The sequence below is a fragment of the Eucyclogobius newberryi genome, unplaced genomic scaffold (assembly GCF_026437365.1).
Source record: "Eucyclogobius newberryi isolate DKJ021-1_F unplaced genomic scaffold, fEucNew1.0.hap1 SCAF_12, whole genome shotgun sequence".
NCBI lineage: Eukaryota > Metazoa > Chordata > Actinopteri > Gobiiformes > Gobiidae > Eucyclogobius > Eucyclogobius newberryi.
In genome coordinates this window covers 35139615-35166587 of record NW_027315746.1, presented here as the reverse complement: position 1 = coordinate 35166587, position 26973 = coordinate 35139615, and the positions used below count along the sequence as shown (strand labels likewise).

Here is a 26973-nt window from a genome sequence, read left to right as displayed (position 1 = left end):
ACTATGTTTATACTATATTTATACTATAGTAATACTATATTTATACTATAGTAATACTATATTTATACTATAGTACTACTATATTTATACTATAGTAATACTATATTTATACTATAGTAATACTATGTTTATACTATATTTATACTATAGTAATACTATATTTATACTATAGTAATACTATATTTATACTATAGTACTACTATATTTATACTATAGTAATACTATATCTATACTATATTTATACTATATTTATACTATATTTATACTATATTAATACTATATTTATACTATAGTACTACTATATTTATAATATATTTATACTATATTTATACTATAGTAATACTATATTTATACTATAGTAATACTATATTTATACTATATTTATACTATATTTATACTATATTAATACTATATTTATACTATAGTAATACTATATTTATACTATAGTAATACTATATTTATACTATAGTACTACTATATTTATAATATATTTATACTATATTTATACTATAGTAATACTATATTTATACTATATTTATACTATATTTATACTATATTTATACTATAGTAATACTATATTTATACTATATTTATACTATAGTAATACTATATTTATACTATATTTATACTATATTAATACTATATTTATACTATAGTAATACTATATTTATACTATAGTAATACTATATTTATACTATAGTACTACTATATTTATAATATATTTATACTATATTTATACTATAGTAATACTATATTTATACTATATTTATACTATATTTATACTATATTTATACTATAGTAATACTATATTTATACTATAGTAATACTATATTAATACTATATTTATACTATATTAATACTATATTAATACTATATTAATACTATAGTAATACTATATTTATACTATATTTATACTAAAATAATACTATATTTATACTATATTAATACTATATTAATACTATATTTATACTATATTAATACATATTTATACTATATTTATACTATATTAATACTATATTAATACTATATTTATACTATATTAATACTATATTAATACTATATTTATACTATATTAATACTATATTTATACTATATTTATACTATATTAATACTATATTTATACTATAGTAATACTATATTTATACTATATTTATACTATAGTAATACTATATTAATACTATATTTATACTATATTTATACTATAGTAATACTATATTTATACTATATTTATACTATAGTAATACTATATTTATACTATATTTATACTATAGTAATACTATGTGACTATTACATTACATATTGTAATGTAATCTGTAATGTAATCTGTAATGTGTAATGTAATATGTAATGTGTAATGTAATATGTAATGTAATATGTAATGTAATATGTACTTTAAAAAGTACTTTAAAAAGTACATTAGACATTTACCTCTACTTTTACAAGCACAAGACTCTACATTCTATATACATTGTACTTTCCACTCCTGAGCTCCCGTGTCCCCTGAGCTCCTGAGTTACCCGTGTCCCCTGAGCTCCTGAGTTACCCGTGTCCCCTGAGCTCCTGAGTTACCCGTGTCCCCTGAGCTCCTGAGTTACCCGTGTCCCCTGAGCTCCTGAGTTACCCGTGTCCCCTGAGCTCCTGAGTTACCCGTGTCCCCTGAGCTCCCGTGTCCCCTGATCATCTGAGTTACCCGTGTCCCCTGAGCGCTGCAGACGTTGCTGAGCAGATAGACGGACACTTGTCCACTGCTGTCTCCCACCAGAGCACAGTCTGTGTGGGACGTGAAGAGCAGAGAGGACAGGCTGAGCGAGGGCGGGGCCCCCAGCACCACCAGGGGGTCCAAACTGAAACATACACACTTTGAATCAGATCAGTACAAGTACAGCAAATATACAAGGGACAAAGATGAAAGAACCGTTATACGACCAATGACGAGTCCTCCTCTCATCAAACATGTGACCGTCAGTAACATCAACATGTGACCGTCAGTAACACAAACATGTGACCGTCAGTAACATCAACATGTGACCGTCAGTAACACAAACATGTGACCGTCAGTAACACAAACATGTGACCGTCAGTAACACAAACATGTGACCGTCAGTAACATAAACATGTGACCGTCAGTAACACAAACATGTGACCGTCAGTAACATAAACATGTAACCGTCAGTAACACAAACAAGTGACCGTCAGTAACACAAACATGTGACCGTCAGTAACACAAACATGTGACCGTCAGTAACATAAACATGTGACCGTCAGTAACACAAACATGTGACCGTCAGTAACACAAACATGTGACCGTCAGTAACACAAACATGTGACCGTCAGTAACACAAAGAAGTGACCGTCAGTAACACAAACATGTGACCGTCAGTAACACAAACATGTGACCGTCAGTAACACAAACATGTGACCGTCAGTAACATAAACATGTGACCGTCAGTAACACAAACATGTGACCGTCAGTAACACAAACATGTGACCGTCAGTAACACAAACATGTGACCGTCAGTAACACAAAGAAGTGACCGTCAGTAACATAAACATGTGACCGTCAGTAACACAAACATGTGACCGTCAGTAACATAAACATGTGACCGTCAGTAACACAAACATGTGACCGTCAGTAAACACAAACATGTGACCGTCAGTAACACAAACATGTGACCGTCACTAACACAAACAAGTGACCGTCAGTAACACAAACATGTGACCGTCAGTAACACAAACATGTGACCGTCACTAACACAAAGAAGTGACCGTCACTAACACAAACATGTGACTGTCAGTAACACAAACATGTGACCAGAGTAAACAACAGTAACACAAACATGTGACCAGAGTAAACAACAGTAACACAAACATGTGACCGTCAGTAAACAACAGTAACACAAACATGTGACCAGAGTAAACAACAGTAACACAAACATGTGACCGTAGTAAACAACAGTAACACAAACATGTGACCAGAGTAAACAACAGTAACACAAACATGTGACCGTAGTAAACAACAGTAACACAAACATGTGACCAGAGTAAACAACAGTAACACAAACATGTGACCAGAGTAAACAACAGTAACACAAACATGTGACCAGAGTAAACAACAGTAACACAAACATGTGACCAGAGTAAACAACAGTAACACAAACATGTGACCAGAGTAAACAACAGTAACACAAACATGTGACCAGAGTAAACAACAGTAACACAAACATGTGACCAGAGTAAACAACAGTAACACAAACATGTGACCAGAGTAAACAACAGTAACACAAACATGTGACCAGAGTAAACAACAGTAACACAAACATGTGACCAGAGTAAACAACAGTAACACAAACATGTGACCAGAGTAAACAACAGTAACACAAACATGTGACCAGAGTAAACAACAGTAACACAAACATGTGACCAGAGTAAACAACAGTAACACAAACATGTGACCAGAGTAAACAACAGTAACACAAACATGTGACCAGAGTAAACAACAGTAACACAAACATGTGACCAGAGTAAACAACAGTAACACAAACATGTGACCAGAGTAAACAACAGTAACACAAACATGTGACCAGAGTAAACATTGAGCTGCTTAAAGTGAGAGCAGAAGAGCTGAGCCATGAAGAGAACCTGATCTCACGAATGTCTAAGTTTTACAAACGCAGCCAGCTTGTAGCACTAGCTTCAGCTAACTGATACATCTACCTTGATATTGATCATTAGAAATGATCTCTATTAAAATGCTCAAATAGAAGTGCAGAGAAACATTCCACTGATGTCATGGTGACCACAGAGCTAGGATCTAGAATACATTTAAAGTAAAATATGAAAGTTATTTCCAATCTTGTTCTTTTGTCTCCCTTTTCTATCCACACATTACTGCATTAACTCTCCTAAACCTGGTATGCTCTGTATCTACCGCAGCACAAGAACCATGAGCCTCCTCATCCTCTCCATCTCTTCTCCACCTCCACCTCCTGCGATGCTATTTCATACTTTATGCATTCACATGTGTCAGATAGAATGTCCACTCACGTGCTGTGCTGTAGGTCCCATATCTCCAGCTGCGCCTCATTGAGGGCCCCAAACACGGGGGCCATCTTGGGAGACCACTGCACATCCAGGACAGCTCTCTGTCCGGAGCAGAAGCTGAGCACAGGAGTGAAGCGCTCGTCCTTCCACAGCTGGACAGTCCAGTCTGAAGAACAGCTCAGGAACAGGTCCGAGCACAGAGGACTCCACCACACGCTGACCACGGGCCCCTGATGGAGGACGCAGAGTTACTGACTCCTACCTATTTATTACAAAAATAACCAGAGTCAAGAATGCTGATGGAAGCACAAATGTGTGTAGAGAGTCCTAAATAGTAACTATTAATACTAATAAGTGACAACATCATCATTCACTCAATCGTGAGTGAACCAGGTTATGGCCGATCCACAAAACTAAAGTCTATGACAGGTTGTCCTGTAATTATTACTTACTTTATTACTTACTTTTCTGTTATAGGCAAATATGTACTGTATCTCAGTTTACATCTGTGAAGTTACACTTTAAAATTAGAAGCCGTAGAGCAAAGTTCTAAATTCTACATTTGTATTTTCAATGGCTACGTGTCATTGAAAATACAAAGACAATTTCCCATTAAATGATCTGGAGAGGGTGAAGCTGCTTAAACCTGTCGTGAGTCAGTCCCAGGGGCCAATCCACTGGAACTGCATCCAAAAAATCCTCCTCAGTCCAGAAAGTATTTTCCCCATAAAGCACAATGTAACAGGGAACTACAGCTGCCATTTCAGGTCGTGAAGGTCTTTTCCTTCACTTGACTTAAACTGGCTATTTAACCTATATTTTCAGCTCGCTTTAGGCTAAGTTTAGCAAAAGCTAAATCTAGGGAGGAAGCATACGATACCGAGTCCGTCGTTAAAGATACAAAAGTTCCACATCAGGTGGAGGCGTCGACGAGCGAGTCGTGGTAAAAGATCCAGACGCTCAGTACAGACGTGTGCAGAGGCAGATAGCGCGCTGACGTCTAGGGACGGTCAAACACGGGAAAGAATCAATCTAAAAGTGATGTTCCCATCCCGGAGACGCCTGTCACTATGGCAACGTCAAATAAATATGGGAAAGAGTGTCTGGAGTGTCTGCCAGTTGTTTTTATTGCATCCTTATTGTGGAGAGGCTTGCATCGCCACAAACCTGACACGTACTTGGCCTGGAGGAGGAGCCTCCATGAAAATGTTGAGAAAGTGTTCAGAATGAAACACTTTAGTACTTAATTAGGATCTGTAATTAATAAATCATAGTAGTAACTCATTTTACTCTCTGTGACTCAAAGCTGATCTTACAACAAACAGAAAATATACAATATACAAATATACTCACAATAAATACTGTTGTCAGTGGGAAAGACTTCATGCAGAGTCATTTTTTAAGGATTTTTTGGCTTCATGAGACAAAACAGCTCATTGTAGAACAGCACAGCGGTCAGCACAGCGGTCAGCACAGGGTCAGCACAGCGGTCAGCACAGCGGTCAGCACAGGGTCAGCACAGCGGTCAGCACAGGGTCAGCACAGGGTCAGCACAGGGTCAGCACAGCGGTCAGCACAGCGGTCAGCGCAGGGTCAGCACAGGGTCAGCACAGCGGTCAGCACAGCGGTCAGCGCAGGGTCAGCACAGCGGTCAGCGCAGGGTCAGCACAGGGTCAGCACAGCGGTCAGCACAGCGGTCAGCGCAGGGTCAGCACAGCGGTCAGCACAGGGTCAGCACAGGGTCAGCACAGGGTCAGCACAGCGGTCAGCACAGGGTCAGCACAGCGGTCAGCACAGCGGTCAGCACAGGGTCAGCACAGGGTCAGCACAGCGGTCAGCACAGCGGTCAGCGCAGGGTCAGCACAGGGTCAGCACAGCGGTCAGCACAGCGGTCAGCGCAGGGTCAGCACAGCGGTCAGCGCAGGGTCAGCACAGGGTCAGCACAGCGGTCAGCACAGCGGTCAGCGCAGGGTCAGCACAGCGGTCAGCACAGGGTCAGCACAGGGTCAGCACAGGGTCAGCACAGCGGTCAGCACAGCGGTCAGCACAGCGGTCAGCGCAGGGTCAGCACAGGGTCAGCACAGGGTCAGCACAGGGTCAGCACAGCGGTCAGCACAGCGGTCAGCACAGCGGTCAGCGCAGGGTCAGCACAGCGGTCAGCACAGGGTCAGCACAGGGTCAGCACAGCGGTCAGCACAGGGTCAGCACAGGGTCAGCACAGCGGTCAGCACAGCGGTCAGCACAGGGTCAGCACAGGGTCAGCACAGGGTCAGCACAGCGGTCAGCACAGCGGTCAGCACAGCGGTCAGCACAGCGGTCAGCACAGCGGTCAGCACAGCGGTCAGCATAGCTTGTAGACATTATTCAAATCAAAAGAACTTACAAAGTGTTTCTTGTATGTGTCCATAAACTGCTGCGTGTTGGAGGTGGAGCACTTGTGAATAAGCCCCTCCCATGTCCCCACCAGGTACACGCCCGCCTCCTGCACACACACACACACACACACACACACGATGTGAGGACAAAAACGCAACACAAATTCTGCACACATTAAAAAGTGTTGTACCTTCGGATGGAAGTCGAAGCACATTCCAGGAGTCAGAGCTGAAAGGATGTTTTCTGGTTTAGTCTCACTTCGGTTTTCTGTGGCGTTCCGTTTAGCACTTTTCACTCTTTTCAGTTTCATCATGTCTGTAAGAAAAAATATACTAGTTTCAATAAGGGAGAGGAAGAAGCTGGACAAAGCTCCGTCCTGGGCTGTCCTCTGGACTCAGTGCAGGAGGTGGGGGACAGAAGGGTCCTGGCTAAACTCACATCTATGCTGGACCATGAGTCTCACCCCCTGCAGGACACTCTGTCCCCTGCAGGACACTCTGTCCCCTGCAGGACACTCTGTCCCCTGCAGGACACTCAGACCACTCTGGAGAGACGCTTCAGTGAGAGACTGATCCACCCTCGCTGTGTGAAGGAGACGTTTCACAGGTCCATAACCATGTGCAATTCCTGTAAATAAGAGTTTTCTATTTTGTTTTTATTTGGTTTACTTACCTGCTAATAGTATTACCTAGTCTTGTGCTAGCTATTTTTACTTTATTTTATTTTTATTTTATTCTATTATCATTATTTTATTATCTTATTTTAATTTTTATCCTTATCTTTTTATTTGTATCTATTTTATTTTATTTCCCCCCCTCCATTCCCTATTAAGATAGAAGAGGAGTTTTTGTTCATAAGAGTTTTATTAAGAGTGTGTTTGAAACTATAATCTGTCCTTTCCTCCTGTTTCTACTGCAACAACCACATTTCCCCCTGTGTCATATTAAAGCATTATCTTATCTTTGTGACGTTAGAATGTAACTGCTCTTTTTCTATGACGTGCAGGCACATGCGCAGGCACATGCGCAGGCACATGCGCAGGCACATGCGCAGGCACATGCGCAGGCCCATGCGCAGACACATGCGCAGACACATGCGCAGGCACATGCGCAGGCACATGCGCAGACACATGCGCAGGCACATGCGCAGGCACATGCGCAGGCACATGCGCAGGCACATGCGCAGGCCCATGCGCAGACACATGCGCAGACACATGCGCAGGCACATGCGCAGGCACATGTGCAGACACATGCGCAGACACATGCGCAGGCACATGCGCAGGCACATGCGCAGACACATGCGCAGACACATGCGCAGGCACATGCGCAGGCACATGCGCAGGCACATGCGCAGGCACATGCGCAGGCCCATGCGCAGACACATGCGCAGACACATGCGCAGGCACATGCGCAGACACATGCGCAGACACATGCGCAGGCACATGCGCAGGCACATGCGCAGGCACATGCGCAGACACATGTGCAGGCACAGGCTCAGACACATGCGCAGGCACATGCGCAGGCACATGCGCAGGCACATGTGCAGGCACAGGCTCAGACACATGCGCAGGCACATGCGCAGACACATGCGCAGACACATGCGCAGGCACATGCGCAGGCACATGCGCAGACACATGTGCAGGCACAGGCTCAGACACATGCGCAGGCACATGCGCAGGCACATGCGCAGGCACATGCGCAGGCACATGCGCAGGCACATGCGCAGGCACATGCGCAGGCCCATGCGCAGACACATGCGCAGACACATGCGCAGGCACATGCGCAGACACATGCGCAGACACATGCGCAGGCACATGCGCAGGCACATGCGCAGGCACATGCGCAGACACATGTGCAGGCACAGGCTCAGACACATGCGCAGGCACATGCGCAGGCACATGCGCAGGCACATGCGCAGGCACATGTGCAGGCACAGGCTCAGACACATGCGCAGGCACATGCGCAGGCACATGCGCAGGCACATGCGCAGGCACATGCGCAGGCACATGCGCAGGCACATGCGCAGACACATGTGCAGGCACAGGCTCAGACACATGCGCAGGCACATGCGCAGGCACATGCGCAGGCACATGCGCAGGCACATGCGCAGGCCCATGCGCAGACACATGCGCAGACACATGCGCAGGCACATGCGCAGGCACATGCGCAGACACATGCGCAGACACATGCGCAGGCACATGCGCAGGCACATGCGCAGGCACATGCGCAGGCACATGCGCAGGCACATGCGCAGGCCCATGCGCAGACACATGCGCAGACACATGCGCAGGCACATGCGCAGGCACATGCGCAGGCACATGCGCAGGCACATGCGCAGGCACATGCGCAGGCCCATGCGCAGACACATGCGCAGACACATGCGCAGGCACATGCGCAGACACATGCGCAGACACATGCGCAGGCACATGCGCAGGCACATGCGCAGGCACATGCGCAGACACATGTGCAGGCACAGGCTCAGACACATGCGCAGGCACATGCGCAGGCACATGCGCAGGCACATGTGCAGGCACAGGCTCAGACACATGCGCAGGCACATGCGCAGACACATGCGCAGACACATGCGCAGGCACATGCGCAGGCACATGCGCAGACACATGTGCAGGCACAGGCTCAGACACATGCGCAGGCACATGCGCAGGCACATGCGCAGGCACATGCACAGGCACATGCGCAGGCACATGCGCAGGCACATGCGCAGGCCCATGCGCAGACACATGCGCAGACACATGCGCAGGCACATGCGCAGACACATGCGCAGACACATGCGCAGGCACATGCGCAGACACATGTGCAGGCACAGGCTCAGACACATGCGCAGGCACATGCGCAGGCACATGCGCAGGCACATGCGCAGGCACATGTGCAGGCACAGGCTCAGACACATGCGCAGGCACATGCGCAGGCACATGCGCAGGCACATGCGCAGGCACATGCGCAGGCACATGCGCAGGCACATGCGCAGGCACATGCGCAGACACATGTGCAGGCACAGGCTCAGACACATGCGCAGGCACATGCGCAGGCACATGCGCAGGCACATGCGCAGGCACATGCTCAGACACATGCGCAGGCACATGCTCAGACACATATGCAAGCACATGCTCAGACACACTCGCAGGCACATGCGCAGGCACATGCGCAGGCACATGCGCAGGCATATGCTTAGACACATGTGCAGGCACATGCGCAGGCATATGCTTAGACACATGTGCAGGCACATGCGCAGACACAGGCTGGTTCATCCTTCGGTCATTCTCTTGCCACAGCACCACCAGCGTCCTCACGAGCAGTGGTTCTCATATAATGCAGGCCCGTAGCCAGGGGGGGTTCGGGGGGTTCGAACCAACCGCCCATTTGGGCCGAAAAAGTCCGTCTATATCAGTAACTTTCAATATTTTGTATCATTTTCCACTTGAGGGACAGATATTAGAGGTAGTGAGCCTCACCAGCCAGGAGGACCAATCAGAAGCGAGCACAAAACGAAACTAGGTCATTTTTGCACACGGTAACCGTGTAGTTTCGTTTTCGCTAAAACCGGGTTGATACTTGATAAAAAGGTCCACCTTGACACAAAAGAACCCCCCCATAGAAATCCTGGCTACGGGCCTGTGATGGTAAAGCTCCTGGTGGTTCATGTCTTGTGCTTTTGCTGTTCAAAGTCGTGAAATCAACCTCCACAGTTTTGCTGATGATGCAGTTTTACATCTCCTAATTACACCAATGGATTTGTAACTGCATTTTAGACATGACAGGAAACTTTCTCCAGTTTAATTCGGGAAAAAACTGAGGTTTTAGTCAGTGTGACGGGGCGTCCTCACCGCCCCGTCACGTCCTCACGGCCCCGTCACGTCCTCACCGCCCCGTCACGTCCACACCCGGCGTGCCTTCCCGTCTCTCCCGCGCACAGTGCGCTCTTTGCATTTGCGGAGCGCCCAATTAACTGCATCATGACCTGTCACTTCCCTGAACCGTTTCCCCACTTTTCCCCACTGCACAGACACTTTTCCCCACTGCACAGACACTTTTCCCCACTGCACAGACACTTTTCCCCACTGCACAGACACTTTTCCCCACTGCACAGACACTTTTCCCCACTGCACAGACACTTTTCCCCACTGCACAGACACTTTTCCCCACTGCACAGACACTTTTCCCCACTGCACAGACACTTTTCCCCACTGCACAGACACTTTTCCCCACTGCACAGACACTTTTCCCCACTGCACAGACACTTTTCCCCACTGCACAGACACTTTTCCCCACTGCACAGACACTTTTCCCCACTGCACAGACACTTTTCCCCACTGCACAGACACTTTTCCCCACTGCACAGACACTTTTCCTCCCTGTAGAGACTCGGCGTCTGCACACCACACTCACCTGCTGCTGTCGCTGCCCCCTGTCACAGCCTCCTGTCACTGCCCCCTGCCTGTCACTGCTCCTGTCGCTGCCCCCTGTGGGCCAACCAGAGACACTGCCGAGGCGCGGTTTAAAGCGCAGGTTGCCGCGCTTGGTCTGGTCACGTGACCAGAGGACTCGACCATTTTGTTTGAAATGTGTGTTTTTGTCATGTATTATTGTTTCCTGTGTTATTAATGTCTGAGCCGTGTGGAGGGCTGAGACTTCATTATGAGTTCAAGGGAAAATATGATTTTGGGAGTTTGTGTTGATTTATGCCCCTTTTGTGTTTAACCCCCATCCTTTGTTCATTGGTTTGCCCAGGGGAGGGGCTAGAGGAGGGGCTAGGGGTTTAAAATGGAGCTCTGCTCATTGTTGGGACAGAGAGCCCAGGAGAGCATGTCTGCTGTGAGACCCTGTGATTGTCGCTGCTGAAAGTATTTTGATCCTGTAAATACTTTGTTTAACAGTCGTCCTTTTATTTTTACACTGTAAATATTCTACCATTGTTTTGGGACTGTTGATAAAAATCACCACACATCATTTTTCACGGAAGCTAAAACGAACCTGTGACAGTCAATCTTGAGGCCCAGAGAGAAGCTCCACTTTCTATCGAGGTCAAACCTCTGTTCTCTGACCCCTGAGGACCGCCTGAGGGCCGCCTTGAGAATCTTTTGGGTCCCAGGTTGGGAACGACTAATGTAGGTTGTAATAGTTAGTTTTAGTAAGTAACAGTGGTGGTCGTCAGGACCAGCAAGGCCTTCTCTATCTAAACATAATCAGAATATGATTTAAAAGTATATATATATATTTTTCCCTCAAATATTTATTAAATTATTCCCCAGATTTAGCGTTTTACTCTTCATTTCATGGCGTTCCTCTTGTTGCACTGCTTCTGCCCCAGGTACAGATTTGGAGGCTGGTCTTATGTTAGATCTTTTATCCAATCATATTCAGCCTCATTTGTTGCCAGGATCTGAAATCTGCCGAGGCCTTCAGACTCAACAGAGCTGGTGATGCTTATAGTGAATGGAAATGAAAATGATGTGTCAACCAATCAGCTTCAGAGTTGCTCTTGTACGTCTGCTGCTGTTCCACAGGAGCAGCAGGTGCATCAGGTGCACGTCTTTTGATTGGATCACCAATATTGAGAAGCAGGTCTTATGGGCGGGGCTATGGAACCTCAGAAACTCTGAACGAGGAAACTGGATGTGACAGACACATTAATCCTGTATTACTAAGCTGTTTTTTCAACCCAGAACGGGCGGAAGGAGGACAAGATATCGATTTTCAAGAAAAGTTGGACATTGTAAGAAGAGGTCGTCCTACGCCGACGCTGCAAAGCCTGTTACAGGCGGCGCGTTGAAAACACGTTAACACGCGCGAGGAACAGACCACGCGTGGAAAACGGGCAGAGAACGAGCGGACATCGGCAGGTCACGGAGAACGGCACGGAGAACGCGTGAAGAACGAGCGCGGACAAGGTAAAGAAACGTCTGTTTAAACGTCTAGAGCCGTGGCATCATAATGATGTAATAAGAGGTGGATTTATTCGGGTGGGACTGTGTATGACATCACTGAAGGCCCAAGCCCCAGACCCACGGCCCACTACTGTTAAGTAATAGTATGTAGTAATAGGTAGATGTAGGCTGTAATAGTAGTAAGTAGAAGTAGTAATGACAGTTTAAGGAGCAACAAACATACTAGTATATGTTATACTAGTAGTAGATGGCAGTAGTATTAGTAGTAGATCCAGCACCTATACAGTCCAGTCCGCTGTTGGAGACGAACCACTTGCAGACCCGTCCATCTGTTGCCACGGAGACCAGAGCTTCATCCTTGTCCTCTCTCAGACTGACCTCCTGTAACGTCCACCTCAGCTGCAGCACCGGGTCCACGTGTTTGTTCACACACGCCCTGGAATCAGATCCAAGACAAGTCATGTTTGTCCTCCCTGTGTCCATGTGTGACAAGTCATGTTTGTCCTCCCTGTGTCCATGTGTGACACGACATGTTTGTCCTCCCTGTGTCCATGTGTGACACGACATGTTTGTCCTCCCTGTGTCCATGTGTGACACGACATGTTTGTCCTCCCTGTGTCCATGTGTGACACGACATGTTTGTCCTCCCTGTGTCCATGTGTGACACGACATGTTTGTCCTCCCTGTGTCCATGTGTGACACAACATGTTTGTCCTCCCTGTGTCCATGTGTGACACGACATGTTTGTCCTCCCTGTGTCCATGTGTGACACGACATGTTTGTCCTCCCTGTGTCCATGTGTGACACAACATGTTTGTCCTCCCTGTGTCCATATGTGACACGACATGTTTGTCCTCCCTGTGTCCATGTGTGACAAGTCATGTTTGTCCTCCCTGTGTCCATTTGTGACACGACATGTTGTCCTCCCTGTGTCAATGTGTGACACGACATGTTTGTCCTCCCTGTGTCCATGTGTGACAAGTCATGTTTGTCCTCCCTGTGTCCATGTGTGACACGTCATGTTTGTCCTCCCTGTGTCCATTTGTGACACGACATGTTTGTCCTCCCTGTGTCCATGTGTGACACGACATGTTTGTCCTCCCTGTGTCCATGTGTGACACAACATGTTTGTCCTCCCTGTGTCCATGTGTGATAAGTCATGTTTGTCCTCCCTGTGTCCATGTGTGACACGTCATGTTTGTCCTCCCTATGTCCATGTGTGACAAGTCATGTTTGTCCTCCCTGTGTCCATGTGTGACAAGTCATGTTTGTCCTCCCTGTGTCCATGTGTGACAAGTCATGTTTGTCCTCCCTGTGTCCATGTGTGACACGACATGTTTGTCCTCCCTGTGTCCATGTGTGACACAACATGTTTGTCCTCCCTGTGTCCATGTGTGACACGACATGTTTGTCCTCCCTGTGTCCATGTGTGACAAGTCATGTTTGTCCTTCCTGTGTCCATGTGTGACACGACATGTTTGTCCTCCCTGTGTCAATTTGTGACACGACATGTCCTCCCTGTGTCAATGTGTGACACGACATGTTTGTCCTCCCTGTGTCCATGTGTGACAAGTCATGTTTGTCCTCCCTGTGTCCATGTGTGACACGTCATGTTTGTCCTCCCTATGTCCATGTGTGACAAGTCATGTTTGTCCTCCCTGTGTCCATTTGTGACACGACATGTTGTCCTCCCTGTGTCCATGTGTGACACGACATGTTTGTCCTCCCTGTGTCAATGTGTGACACGACATGTTTGTCCTCCCTGTGTCCATGTGTGACAAGTCATGTTTGTCCTCCCTGTGTCCATGTGTGACACGTCATGTTTGTCCTCCCTATGTCCATGTGTGACAAGTCATGTTTGTCCTCCCTGTGTCCATTTGTGACACGACATGTTGTCCTCCCTGTGTCCATGTGTGACACGACATGTTTGTCCTCCCTGTGTCCATGTGTGACAAGTCATGTTTGTCCTCCCTGTGTCCATGTGTGACACGTCATGTTTGTCCTCCGTGTGTCCATGTGTGACACGACATGTTTGTCCTCCCTGTGTCCATTTGTGACAAGTCATGTATGTCCTCCCTGTGTCCATTTGTGACACGACATGTTTGTCCTCCCTGTGTCCATGTGTGACACGACATGTATGTCCTCCCTGTGTCCATTTGTGACAAGTCATGTTTGTCCTCCCTGTGTCCATTTGTGACACGACATGTTTGTCCTCCCTGTGTCCATGTGTGACACAACATGTTTGTCCTCCCTGTGTCCATATGTGACAAGTCATGTTTGTCCTCCCTGTGTCCATGTGTGACACGTCATGTTTGTCCTCCCTGTGTCCATGTGTGACACGACATGTTTGTCCTCCCTGTGTCCATTTGTGACACGACATGTTGTCCTCCCTGTGTCCATGTGTGACAAGTCATGTTTGTCCTCCCTGTGTCCATGTGTGACACGTCATGTTTGTCCTCCCTGTGTCCATGTGTGACAAGTCATGTTTGTCCTCCCTGTGTCCATGTGTGACAAGTCATGTTTGTCCTCCCTGTGTCCATGTGTGACAAGTCATGTTTGTCCTCCCTGTGTCCATGTGTGACACGACATGTTTGTCCTCCCTGTGTCCATGTGTGACACGACATGTTTGTCCTCCCTGTGTCCATGTGTGACACGACATGTTTGTCCTCCCTGTGTCCATGTGTGACACAACATGTTTGTCCTCCCTGTGTCCATGTGTGACACGACATGTTTGTCCTCCCTGTGTCCATGTGTGACAAGTCATGTTTGTCCTCCCTGTGTCCATGTGTGACACGACATGTTTGTCCTCCCTGTGTCAATTTGTGACACGACATGTTGTCCTCCCTGTGTCAATGTGTGACACGACATGTTTGTCCTCCCTGTGTCCATGTGTGACAAGTCATGTTTGTCCTCCCTGTGTCCATGTGTGACACGTCATGTTTGTCCTCCCTATGTCCATGTGTGACAAGTCATGTTTGTCCTCCCTGTGTCCATGTGTGACATGTCATGTTTGTCCTCCCTGTGTCCATGTGTGACACGACATGTTTGTCCTCCCTGTGTCCATGTGTGACACAACATGTTTGTCCTCCCTGTGTCCATATGTGACACGACATGTTGTCCTCCCTGTGTCCATGTGTGACAAGTCATGTTTGTCCTCCCTGTGTCCATGTGTGACACGTCATGTTTGTCCTCCGTGTGTCCATGTGTGACACGACATGTTTGTCCTCCCTGTGTCCATTTGTGACAAGTCATGTATGTCCTCCCTGTGTCCATTTGTGACACGTTATGTTTGTCCTCCCTGTGTCCATGTGTGACACGACATGTTTGTCCTCCCTGTGTCCATGTGTGACACGACATGTTTGTCCTCCCTGTGTCCATGTGTGACACGTCATGTTTGTCCTCCCTGTGTCCATGTGTGACACGACATGTCCTCCCTGTGTCCATGTGTGATACGACATGTTTGTCCTCCCTGTGTCCATGTGTGACACGTCATGTTTGTCCTCCGTGTGTCCATGTGTGACACGACATGATGTCCTCCCTGTGTCAATGTGTGACACGACATGTTTGTCCTCCCTGTGTCCATGTGTGACACGACATGTTTGTCCTCCCTGTGTCCATGTGTGACACGACATGTTGTCCTCCCTGTGTCCATGTGTGATACGACATGTTTGTCCTCCCTGTGTCCATGTGTGACACGACATGTTGTCCTCCCTGTGTCCATGTGTGACACGACATGTTTGTCCTCCCTGTGTCCATGTGTGACACGTCATGTTGTCCTCCCTGTGTCCATGTGTGACACGTCATGTTGTCCTCCGTGTGTCCATGTGTGACACGTCATGTTGTCCCCCGTGTGTCCATGTGTGACACGACATGTTTGTCCTCCCTGTGTCCATGTGTGACACGACATGTTGTCCCCCGTGTGTCCATGTGTGGTACTGCGCTCTGACCGGCTGTGGAGGACCGAGCTGCTGCTGTGGTCAGTCTGGACACTGCAGATCATCACTGTGCCGTCCTCCATGCCCACGGCCAGCTGGCACGGGCTTTTCACTGAGAAGTCCAGTGCAGTGACCGGGCTGTCACAGGGAAAGACCCTCTCTGGCCACTGGGGGACACGTGGAAATACAATGGACAAAAGCAGGTGTTAGGGCCAGTTGGACAGGTGCTACAGACTGTGTTATTGTCCTGGAATCAGACAAACACCGATGCTATTCCTTAACACATAGAGAACACAATTCAACTTAGAATATCAAACGACACAGAAATATCAGACATTTGTATGGCATGCATGGGAGAAAACGCGGGGACTGATCACGCAAGCTGTGGTAAGCAGCCTACGTGATCCTCCTGCGTCTCACCTCGTTTTTTCCCATGCTGGTTGGTTTTATTAGATATTCTGGAATAGGCGGGTCACATTTCTCATTGGTCAGCTTCACATCAAGGCACTTGGTATTTTTCCGTAGAGATCAAGCCTTGGGTAAACATTGCCCAAACTCCTCTGGGCTGTCACCCCCCCTAGGGTAAACATCCTTTGGCCCATCTTTACGACCCCTTCACAAATGCAGTTTGTCACACACCCGTTCTTCTCTTAGACTAATGATGCAGATAAAATATCACTATTATGCAGATAAAATACATAACAGAAATATAATCATATATTCACATTTTATCACATTTCCCTCCTGTTTATCAAAGCATTAGTCACTGTCTCATATGCCAAACACATTACTCTTTTCATTTTTCAACATGTCTTTCATATTGGTGTTAAAATGACACTTTCACACTCAAAAAGTTGATGCACAGTCTTCAAACATTGAACACATTTCTTTTGTCTCGTCCCACAACATGTCTACATGGCTATATTACTGTCCTAAATTTTGAGTCAGATTGGTCAATCTCTGTAATTTGACAAACAGACAATTTATCTTGTCTATAATTTGTGTGGTGTGATGGGAAATATAGAAGTACAAGCGGAAAGCCCTTAAACCCGCTGCTCTCTGGTCAGTCAGTTTGACTCGTCAGGGACCCCTCTGGACACCCCAATAGAATCAAATACGTAGTATCAGGTGCTACTGGGACCAGATTGTCCACTAACCTCTCGACCTTGACCCTGCAGTATGGTTCTGGGTGATGCTGATCTTTGTTCTGACCATGACTGGCCACAAAAGGGATACATAGGCACAACGTCCTACACCCTTTGCCTCCAAGTGCCCTCTCAGCACTGTGTGCCCACACCACCATACGTCCTTGCTTGGTTTCTTAAGAGACCTTCTTCCGCTGCTCGCTTCGGTCACACCTATGACACATATGAACTGGTACATTTCCCATCTCAATTCATAATCTCATTGACATTACATGTAGTGATGTTGTAGCAGATAAAAAACTCTCTTAGTTAGTGCAAACAACAGTGGCAACAATATGCCATTGTGTTTCTTCAGCTACTGTCATGTCAATTATACATTATACATTTCACATTTCATAACCCTTTTCATGTTGATCACTTATTTTCTTCCCTCTATATTCCATTTCTGTGTATGTTGAGCGATTGTCCCGATTGTCCCGATTGTCCCGATTGGGCGAGATTACCTTCGCCTCTCTGCTGTCTCTTTTGTCACGTGTTACCGATTGTCCGGCGCATAATACAGGTGTTCAGCACCCATATTACCGTCATCGCTTGTGACAATGATAACTGTTGATTCTTTCAGCAGAGTATGGTACTCTGCGCACCGTAGCCTCTGGCTCTCGTTCATCGTAGCAGAGTATAGCACTTTGCGTACTGTAGAATCTGTCTCCCCATCCATTGTAGCAAAGTATCGTACTCTACCGTAGACTCTGGACAAAACTCATACAAACGAAGTCCTGCGTCTGCGATGTTATGGCTATGCCGGTGTGTTGTCCAGACATTTCTCTCACTTTCCCATGAGAGCACCCATGTTCTCGTCCCTCCAATGGTCAGGACGACACGGTGTGGCTCCGTCCACTTTGCTCGTCCACTTGACTCGTCTCTGTAAACACCACATCTCCAACACGATCTTGCTGCGGTGATAAACAAAGTCTTTTCGACAGTTCAGTGTATTTCAAACAGTTTTCTTGTTTACAATTTAGTAATTATTGATTCGGAATATTTGTTTGCACGTACATATCCCTCCTTTTTGAGATTTGGCTTTGCCCATTTCTCAAACTTCTATACAATTCTACATTTAAACAAAATTAAATAGTCCAGATAGTTTACAACGTTCACTAATCCAGTATGTAATCAAGGAAGAGATGGAATTGCGTCTGTCACTCCACTCCGCAATGTCACCTCTTGACCTTTCACAGTTCAGTGGTCACATCCCTGGCTGAGCCCCCCCTTCCACGGCGCTGGGCCCCCACCCTGTGTGGGTCAATCAGTCTGTGTGTCTGTTATCCTATACTGCCAAACCTATCTGTTTTACCACCATTTGTTTCAAACTCCAAATGTTTCAAACTCTAAATGTTTCACGTGTTTCAAACTAAATGTTTCAAACTATAAATGTTTGGTCTCCACGTGTGCGCGCGTGTATGTGTGTGTGTGTGTGTGTGTGTGTGTGTGTGCGTATGTGTGCAATATAAATACATCAAACAATAATAATTATTGATTATAATTCCCCCGTTGAGCTGGCCATAAGGGTCAGTTCACAACTTAGAATTCTTCACATAATTAACATAACATCTCCTCTGTGGGTGTGGCCTGAATAAAGTCACACATCTAATGTAATATGTGCTAATCTTCTATATGTGCTTCAGGTGAGTTCCAAACTCAATCCCTCACACCTGCTCATGTGGTGCTTTACAAACATTGTGTATTAGTTTGTTCTAACAAGTCTATATGTGTATTAAAATCAAAATGATTCTAAACCTTCCCCTTGTCCATTTATCAACCTTTTTTTCCCCTTGTTGCCTACTTTCTTTGTCTTTTCTCTGTCATGCATCACATCTTCCTCTCTGTCTTCCCCTCTGTCTCTTTCTCTGTCTTCCTCTCTGTCTTCCCCTCGTCTTTGTCTCTGTCTTCCTCTTGTAACGGAGGAAACACACATTTCCAAATTTCTAAACCTCCTTTTTCTTTCTCTCTTTCACTTACTCTTTACCCTCACTTGTAACCTGCTTTTACTTCCTAATTGCTGCTGATATAACTATCAGACGCTGCATCCCCTGGGATTCCAGTTAGTTATCTTTAAAATATCCCTGTCATTCTGCTTCTAAACTGATGTATTGATTCACCCATCCCCCTGTTTAGTTTTCACTATCTTCAGGTAATCTGCGGGTCTCATAAAATGTATTCTACTCCTACATTACGCTGCTCTACACTCCTCCAGAGTCTTTGCCAGTCAATAGCCCCTTATCTCTGACTATCTTTATGACCCATATCCTCCCATGTCCACCCACTTCTGCATCAATTGCCATTAGTTAATGACACACAGTCATGTCTTTACTGGGAGGGCATTTGACGTCACTATTTAACTTATTCCCTCACTTACGTCTACATGCAATACGAGGTTTCCTCATGATAATACAAATAAATAAGTTACTGATATAACTTTTACTATCACTTTACTTACTGCCCGTTCTATGTCCAAAAACATCAGTAGTCACTAATTTACCCATATTATCACTTCCAGGCCTGTGCCTGTTTTTGATCCTAAATTTAAAAACACTTCTGTCTTTTCGTCCTGTACTTTCATCTAGTCATGCATTAAGTCCAAAAAGATATTTTTCGTCAAGTCCAAAAATAAACAAAACAAAACAAAACATAGCTTCCGTAAAAACACAAATACCGTAAAAACACAACTTTTGTCTTCTATGTCGGGGACAGGAAGTGTCCTGTCTGTGATCACATTCCCCCAAAAATTGGCCATCTATAAAAATCTGAATTCATCTTCATCTCTTATCAAATTTAATAAAATCTTTATAATTGATTGTTGTCAATCAAACAAAACCCTTAAATTTGTTCTACAGAGCTCTCAAATACTAATACTTAAAACCAGCTGGGTTTAGTTTTGCTTACTTCATCAGTTCAGAGCATCCTCTGAACTGCTTTCCCTTCTCCTGCCTTGTTGATCCCCCTTATCCCCCCCTCTCTGCCACGTCATCTGAGCATACTGGAAGTCTCCCTCCAACATCCTCTTATGACTTTTCCTTTGTCTTTTTACAGTTTGGGGTGATAATTCTGGCATTATGTGGTCTCGTCGTCTGAGAGAAATGCTACTTGCTTTACAGTCACGGTCAATGTCAAGCTTCTAGAGAAAATTCCATATTAGATTCCTCCGGACATAAACGTGGTGTTTAATGATTCACCCGTGACTGCAAATTTTAGATCTCTCAGAAAAACGCCTTGTGACCCTTGTATGGTTAATTGTGATTCACACTTGTTAGTTAATTGGGTCCGGCTCGACTCAGACGGTCCCTCTTCTGCCTGAAGAGTGGGTCCAGCTCCAGTCTCCTTGTGTCCGTCTGTCCGTCTGTGAGAGTCGGATCTCTCCTTCACTGGAACTCCTCCAGGTTTCTACGCTTTTTTCCCAAAGAGGTTTTTTTTGTAGTTTTTCCTGGCCGAGAAGGAGAGTCTAAGGACAGAGGACCCTGGGACATCGTCCCTCGCCACCACAGACATTGTCTGACTTCATCGCCACCACAGACATTGTTGATTCATTTCTCCCTGTGGCCCTCAGAGGCAACTGTTTTGATTTTGGGCCTTACAAAAATAAATTGATTTGATTTGATTTAATTACTTATTAATCCTCATTCACACATTCACACTTCTCTCTTACTTACTTGGCTCGTGCACAGCGCTTACATTCACTCATCTTTATGTCAGTAACAACTCGGCATAAAGCATCATGACTTTCTTTCGGTGAGAAACTTAACTCGTGGTGAGCAATTTAACTCCTTTATGTGAGAAACTTATCTACACAAAGCCAACCAATATTTTTCAGAAATATAAGATATTCCTTTATTGTCCCACATGGGGAAATTTCATTGGTGCTCGAAAGCTAACAATATTTTTCAGAAATATCAAACTAATGCATAAAACGTTTTATGGCTAACTCTTTTTCACACACAATGTTTTGTCTGACCTTCTTTGTCGCCTGTGTTCTCCTGCTGCTTCGAAACGATGCGCTCTCCTCGCGGAGAATGAGGTGCGATGGGCGGCCACGGGAAAAGTGGACTTCCTTTAGCTGTGCAGAGACTTTCACAGATTCACCCGTCAATCTCCGCGAAGGGGCAGCTTGTCGTCCGGCTCGATAGGACCAGAAAATGTCATGGAATCAGACAAACACCGATGCTATTCCGTAACACATCGAGAACACAATTCAACTTAGAATATGAAACGACACAGAAATATCAGACATTTGTATGGCAAGCTTGGGAGAAAACGCCGGGACTGATCACGCAGGCTGTGGTAAGCAGCCTGCGTGATCCTCCTGCGTCTCACCTCGTTTTTTCCCATGCTGGTTGGTTTTATTAGATATTCTGGAATAGGCGGGTCACATTTCTCATTGGTCAGCCTCACATCAAGGCACTTGGTATTTTTCCGTAGAGATCAAGCCTTGGGTAAACATTACCCAAACTCCTCTGGGCTGTCACCCCCCCTCGGGTAAACATCCTTTGGCCCATCTTTACGACCCCTTCACAAATGCAGTTTGTCACACACCCGTTCTTCTCTTAGACTAATGATGCAGATAAAATATCACTATTATGCAGATAAAATACACCACAGAAATATAATCATATATTCACATTGTATCACAGTTAAGTCAAATTGCATCGCAAAATCTGCATCGTTGGCTACTATGGCCATAAAAGAAGAGAAACTCATGGTGTGACCTTCATCTTCTCCTGACCTCAACCCATAGAGAACCTTTGTGGCATCCTCAAGCTAACGATCTATGAGGGCGGTAGCCTAGGAGACAGTTAGCATCCAAACAGCAGCTCTGGGAGGATATGATGTCCTGCACAGATGTTCAAGCAGAAACTCTCCACAAACTCACAAGTTGAATGAGGCAAGAATTGTGAAGCTCTTATCAAAGAACGGCTTCTATGATCAAATGTGACATAGCTTTTGATTTCAGTAAATATGAGCTGCTAATGGTTCTGATTTAGGTTTTCTGATTTCTGTGATGTCCATGTGATTTGAATTCATTTTGTTCCAGTTGTGTGAAGCATTTTGAATTGTCTTGTGTACGAATTCCATCCATCCATCCATCTTCTGCCGCTTTATCCGGGGCCGGGTCGCGGGGGCAGCAGTCTGAGCACGGACTCCCAGACTTCCTTCTCCCCAGTACGAATTGTGCTCTACAAATAAACGTGCCTTCCCTAAATTGGCGACATTCACCGAGAGCCGCCATTGGCTCAAAAGTACATCAAACATGGCTTGCAATTTACACACAACTGGCACCTTTTTCTGACAGTTTCAATCAACAAAATAAAGGTAATATTCATTGGCAAATGATATTATTGTGTAATTGATATGGATTTTGGCTCTTGTTTACAGTATGGTTGCTAGGTAAGTGGAATTACCTCTACCGAAGTCATAGTTGCTGCCCATGTCCAACCAGGAAGTAGGAAATAGGCAAAAGTTGAGTAAAAGCTGAACTATAATCATGTTCACTCCAGTTGAAATGTGCAGTCTGACCTGTCCTATGCACTTTAAATGTGTTTACTGCATCCTTATTGTGGAGAGGCTTGCATCGCCACAAACCTGACACGTACTTGGCCTGGAGGAGGAGCCTCCATGAAAATGTTGAGAAAGTGTTCAGAATGAAACACTTAAGTACTTAATTAGGATCTGTAATTAATAAATCATAGTAGTAACTAATTTTACTCTCTGTGACTCAAAGCTGATCTTACAACAAACAGAAAATATACAATAACGGAGAAGAAGAAGCTGGACAAAGCTCCGTCCTGGGCTGTGCTCTGGACTTGGTGCAGGAGGTGGGGGACAGGAGGGTCCTGGCTAGATTCACATCTATGCTTGGCCATGAGTGTCACCCCCTGCAGGACACTCTGTCCCCTGCAGGACACTCTGTCCGCTCTGGAGAGCAGCTTCAGTGAGAGACTGATCCACCCTCGATGTGTGAAGGAAAGGTTTCGCAGGTCTTTCCTTCTGCTGCTGTCAGACTTTATAACAAACACTGTTAGTCCTGAACATGTGCAATACTGAATCAACCATGTGCAATACCTGTAAATAAGAGTTTTCTATTTTGTTTTTATTTGGTTTACTTACCTGCTTATAGTATTACCTAGTCTTGTGCTAGCTATTTTTACTTTATTTTATTATCATTATTTTATTATCTTATTTTAATTTTTATCTTTATCTTTTTATTTGTATCTATTTTATTTTATTTCCCCCCCTCCATTCCCTATTAAGATAGAAGAGGAGTTTTTGTTAATAAGAGTTTTATTAAGAGTGTGTTTGAAACTATAATCTGTCCTTTCCTCCTGTTTCTACTGCAACAACCACATTTCCCCCTGTGTCATATTAAAGCATTATCTTAATATACAAATATACTCACAATAAATACTGAGTCCCAAAAAATATGGTTCTAATTTAACAAATGACCATTTTCACTGATTTAAAAAAAAAAAATACTGTTATCATTGGGAAGTTTGTTCAATAACATTTGATTTGTACTTTAAAGGTTGATGACTTGAAAACTAGAGAACACCAGAGAGCCGTAACCCGACCGACCCGGTATGAAACTAGCCGACTGGAAAAGAAATATCACCATTTTGTTGAAAAACATCAAAATCTTTTATTTGTCAATTATTTCGCCGACTCACTGACCGGTCTTTTCTAATCCGCCGTGTCGAATATTTGTATCGTTGGTGATCTTCTCTTTCATCCCAAAGGACTGACTGACGCACCGCGCAACGCACATGAGTCTGTAACAAAACAGAACGCGCTTAAGTGTCGTTATATTGCCTTTTAAATGTTGGTTTGCTTCTGTCGGCGCCACTGCAGTGTCCATAGTACATGTCACGCTCTATCACGGTGTGAAATTTGACTTACGCAATGCATTCTGGGATTGAAACACCCCCGCTCGCCTTCGCTACAAAATACAAAAGGACGATTGAAATATCTTAAAATCGTGAGATTTAGTCTCCCGATCGGGTGTAAGCCTCTGACCCCTGAACTGTTGAAGCCTGACCCCTGGACTGTTGAAGCCTCTGACCCCTGGACTGTTGAAGCCTGACCCCTGGACTGTTGAAGCCTCTGACCCCTGGACTGTTGAAGCCTGACCCCTGGACTGTTGAAGCCTCTGACCCCTGGACTGTTGAAGCCTGACCCCTGGACTGTTGAAGCCTCTGACCCCTGGACGGTTGAAGTCTGACCCCTGGACTGTTGAAGCCTCTGACCCCTGGACTGTTGAAGTCTGACCCCTGGACTGTTGAAGCCTGACCCCTGGACTGTTGAAGCCTGACCCCTGGACTGTTGAAGCCTGACCCCTGGACTGTAGAAGCCCGACCTCTGGACTGTTGAAGCCTCTGACCCCTGGACTGTTGAAGCCTGACCCCTGGACTGTTGAAGCCTGACCCCTGGACTGTTGAAGCCCGACCTCTGGACTGTTGAAGCCTCTGACCCCTGGACTGTTGAAGCCTGATCCCTGGACTGTTGAAGCCTCTGACCCCTGGACTGTTGAAGCCTCTGACCCCTGGACTGTTGAAGCCTCTGACCCCTGGACTGTTGAAACCTCTGACCCCTGGACTGTTGAAGCCTCTGACCCCTGGACTGTTGAAGCCTCTGACCCCTGGACTGTTGAAGCCTCTGACCCCTGGACTGTTGAAGCCTCTGACCCCTGGACTGTTGAAGCCTCTGACCCCTGGACTGTTGAAACCTCTGACCCCTGGACTGTTGAAGCCTGACCCCTGGACTGTTGAAACCTCTGACCCCTGGACTGTTGAAGCCTCTGACCCCTGGACTGTTGAAACCTCTGACCCCTGGACTGTTGAAGCCTCTGACCCCTGGACTGTTGAAGCCTCTGACCCCTGGACTGTTGAAGCCTCTGACCCCTGGACTGTTGAAGCCTCTGACCCCTGGACTGTTGAAGCCCGACCCCTGGACTGTTGAAGCCTCTGACCCCTGGACTGTTGAAGCCTGACCCCTGGACTGTTGAAGCCCGACCCCTGGACTGTTGAAGCCCGACCCCTGGACTGTTGAAGCCTGACCCCTGGACTGTTGAAGCCTGACCCCTGGACTGTTGAAGCCTCTGACCCCTGGACTGTTGAAACCTCTGACCCCTGGACTGTTGAAGCCTGACCCCTGGACTGTTGAAGCCTCTGACCCCTGGACTGTTGAAGCCTCTGACCCCTGGACTGTTGAAGCCTGACCCCTGGACTGTTGAAGCCTCTGACCCCTGGACTGTTGAAGCCTCTGACCCCTGGACTGTTGAAGCCCGACCCCTGGACTGTTGAAGCCTGACCCCTGGACTGTTGAAGCCCGACCCCTGGACTGTTGAAGCCTCTGACCCCTGGACTGTTGAAGCCCGACCCCTGGACTGTTGAAGCCTCTGACCCCTGGACTGTTGAAGCCTGACCCCTGGACTGTTGAAGCCTGACCCCTGGACTGTTGAAGCCCGACCCCTGGACTGTTGAAGCCCGACCCCTGGACTGTTGAAGCCTGACCCCTGGACTGTTGAAGCCTGACCCCTGGACTGTTGAAGCCTCTGACCCCTGGACTGTTGAAACCTCTGACCCCTGGACTGTTGAAGCCTGACCCCTGGACTGTTGAAGCCTCTGACCCCTGGACTGTTGAAGCCTCTGACCCCTGGACTGTTGAAGCCTGACCCCTGGACTGTTGAAGCCTCTGACCCCTGGACTGTTGAAGCCTCTGACCCCTGGACTGTTGAAGCCCGACCCCTGGACTGTTGAAGCCTGACCCCTGGACTGTTGAAGCCCGACCCCTGGACTGTTGAAGCCTCTGACCCCTGGACTGTTGAAGCCTGACCCCTGGACTGTAGAAGCCTGACCCCTGGACTGTTGAAGCCGCTGACCCCTGGACTGTTGAAGCCTCTGACCCCTGGACTGTTGAAGCCCGACCCCTGGACTGTTGAAGCCTCTGACCCCTGGACTGTTGAAGCCTCTGACCCCTGGACTGTTGAAGCCCGACCCCTGGACTGTTGAAGCCTGACCCCTGGACTGTTGAAGCCTGACCCCTGGACTGTTGAAGCCCGACCCCTGGACTGTTGAAGCCTGACCCCTGGACTGTTGAAGCCTCTGACCCCTGGACTGTTGAAGCCCGACCCCTGGACTGTTGAAGCCCGACCCCTGGACTGTTGAAGCCTGACCCCTGGACTGTTGAAGCCTCTGACCCCTGGACTGTTGAAGTCTGACCCCTGGACTGTTGAAGCCCGACCCCTGGACTGTTGAAGCCTCTGACCCCTGGACTGTTGAAGCCTCTGACCCCTGGACTGTTGAAGCCTCTGACCCCTGGACTGTTGAAGTCTGACCCCTGGACTGTTGAAGCCTCTGACCCCTGGACTGTTGAAGCCTCTGACCCCTGGACATTTGAAGCCTCTGACCCCTGGACTGTTGAAGTCTGACCCCTGGACTGTTGAAGCCTCTGACCCCTGGACTGTTGAAGCCTCTGACCCCTGGACTGTTGAAGCCTCTGACCCCTGGACTGTTGAAACCTCTGACCC

At 46.5% G+C, this 26973-nt stretch overlaps 1 protein-coding gene across 1 annotated transcript in view; it reads right to left on the bottom strand.

Moving 5' to 3' along the window:
• Positions 1–26973, bottom strand: part of dnai4 (dynein axonemal intermediate chain 4) — an 82583-nt gene that overhangs the window by 1526 nt on the left and 54084 nt on the right. The window contains exons 11-16 of the mRNA XM_072440517.1: positions 16267–16421; positions 12598–12755; positions 6608–6732; positions 6425–6523; positions 4045–4271; positions 1691–1844 (exon numbers count right to left, since the gene is read on the bottom strand). Of these exons, the coding sequence (XP_072296618.1) occupies positions 1691–1844; positions 4045–4271; positions 6425–6523; positions 6608–6732; positions 12598–12755; positions 16267–16421 (918 nt within the window). The remainder of the gene's footprint in view (positions 1–1690; positions 1845–4044; positions 4272–6424; positions 6524–6607; positions 6733–12597; positions 12756–16266; positions 16422–26973) is intronic.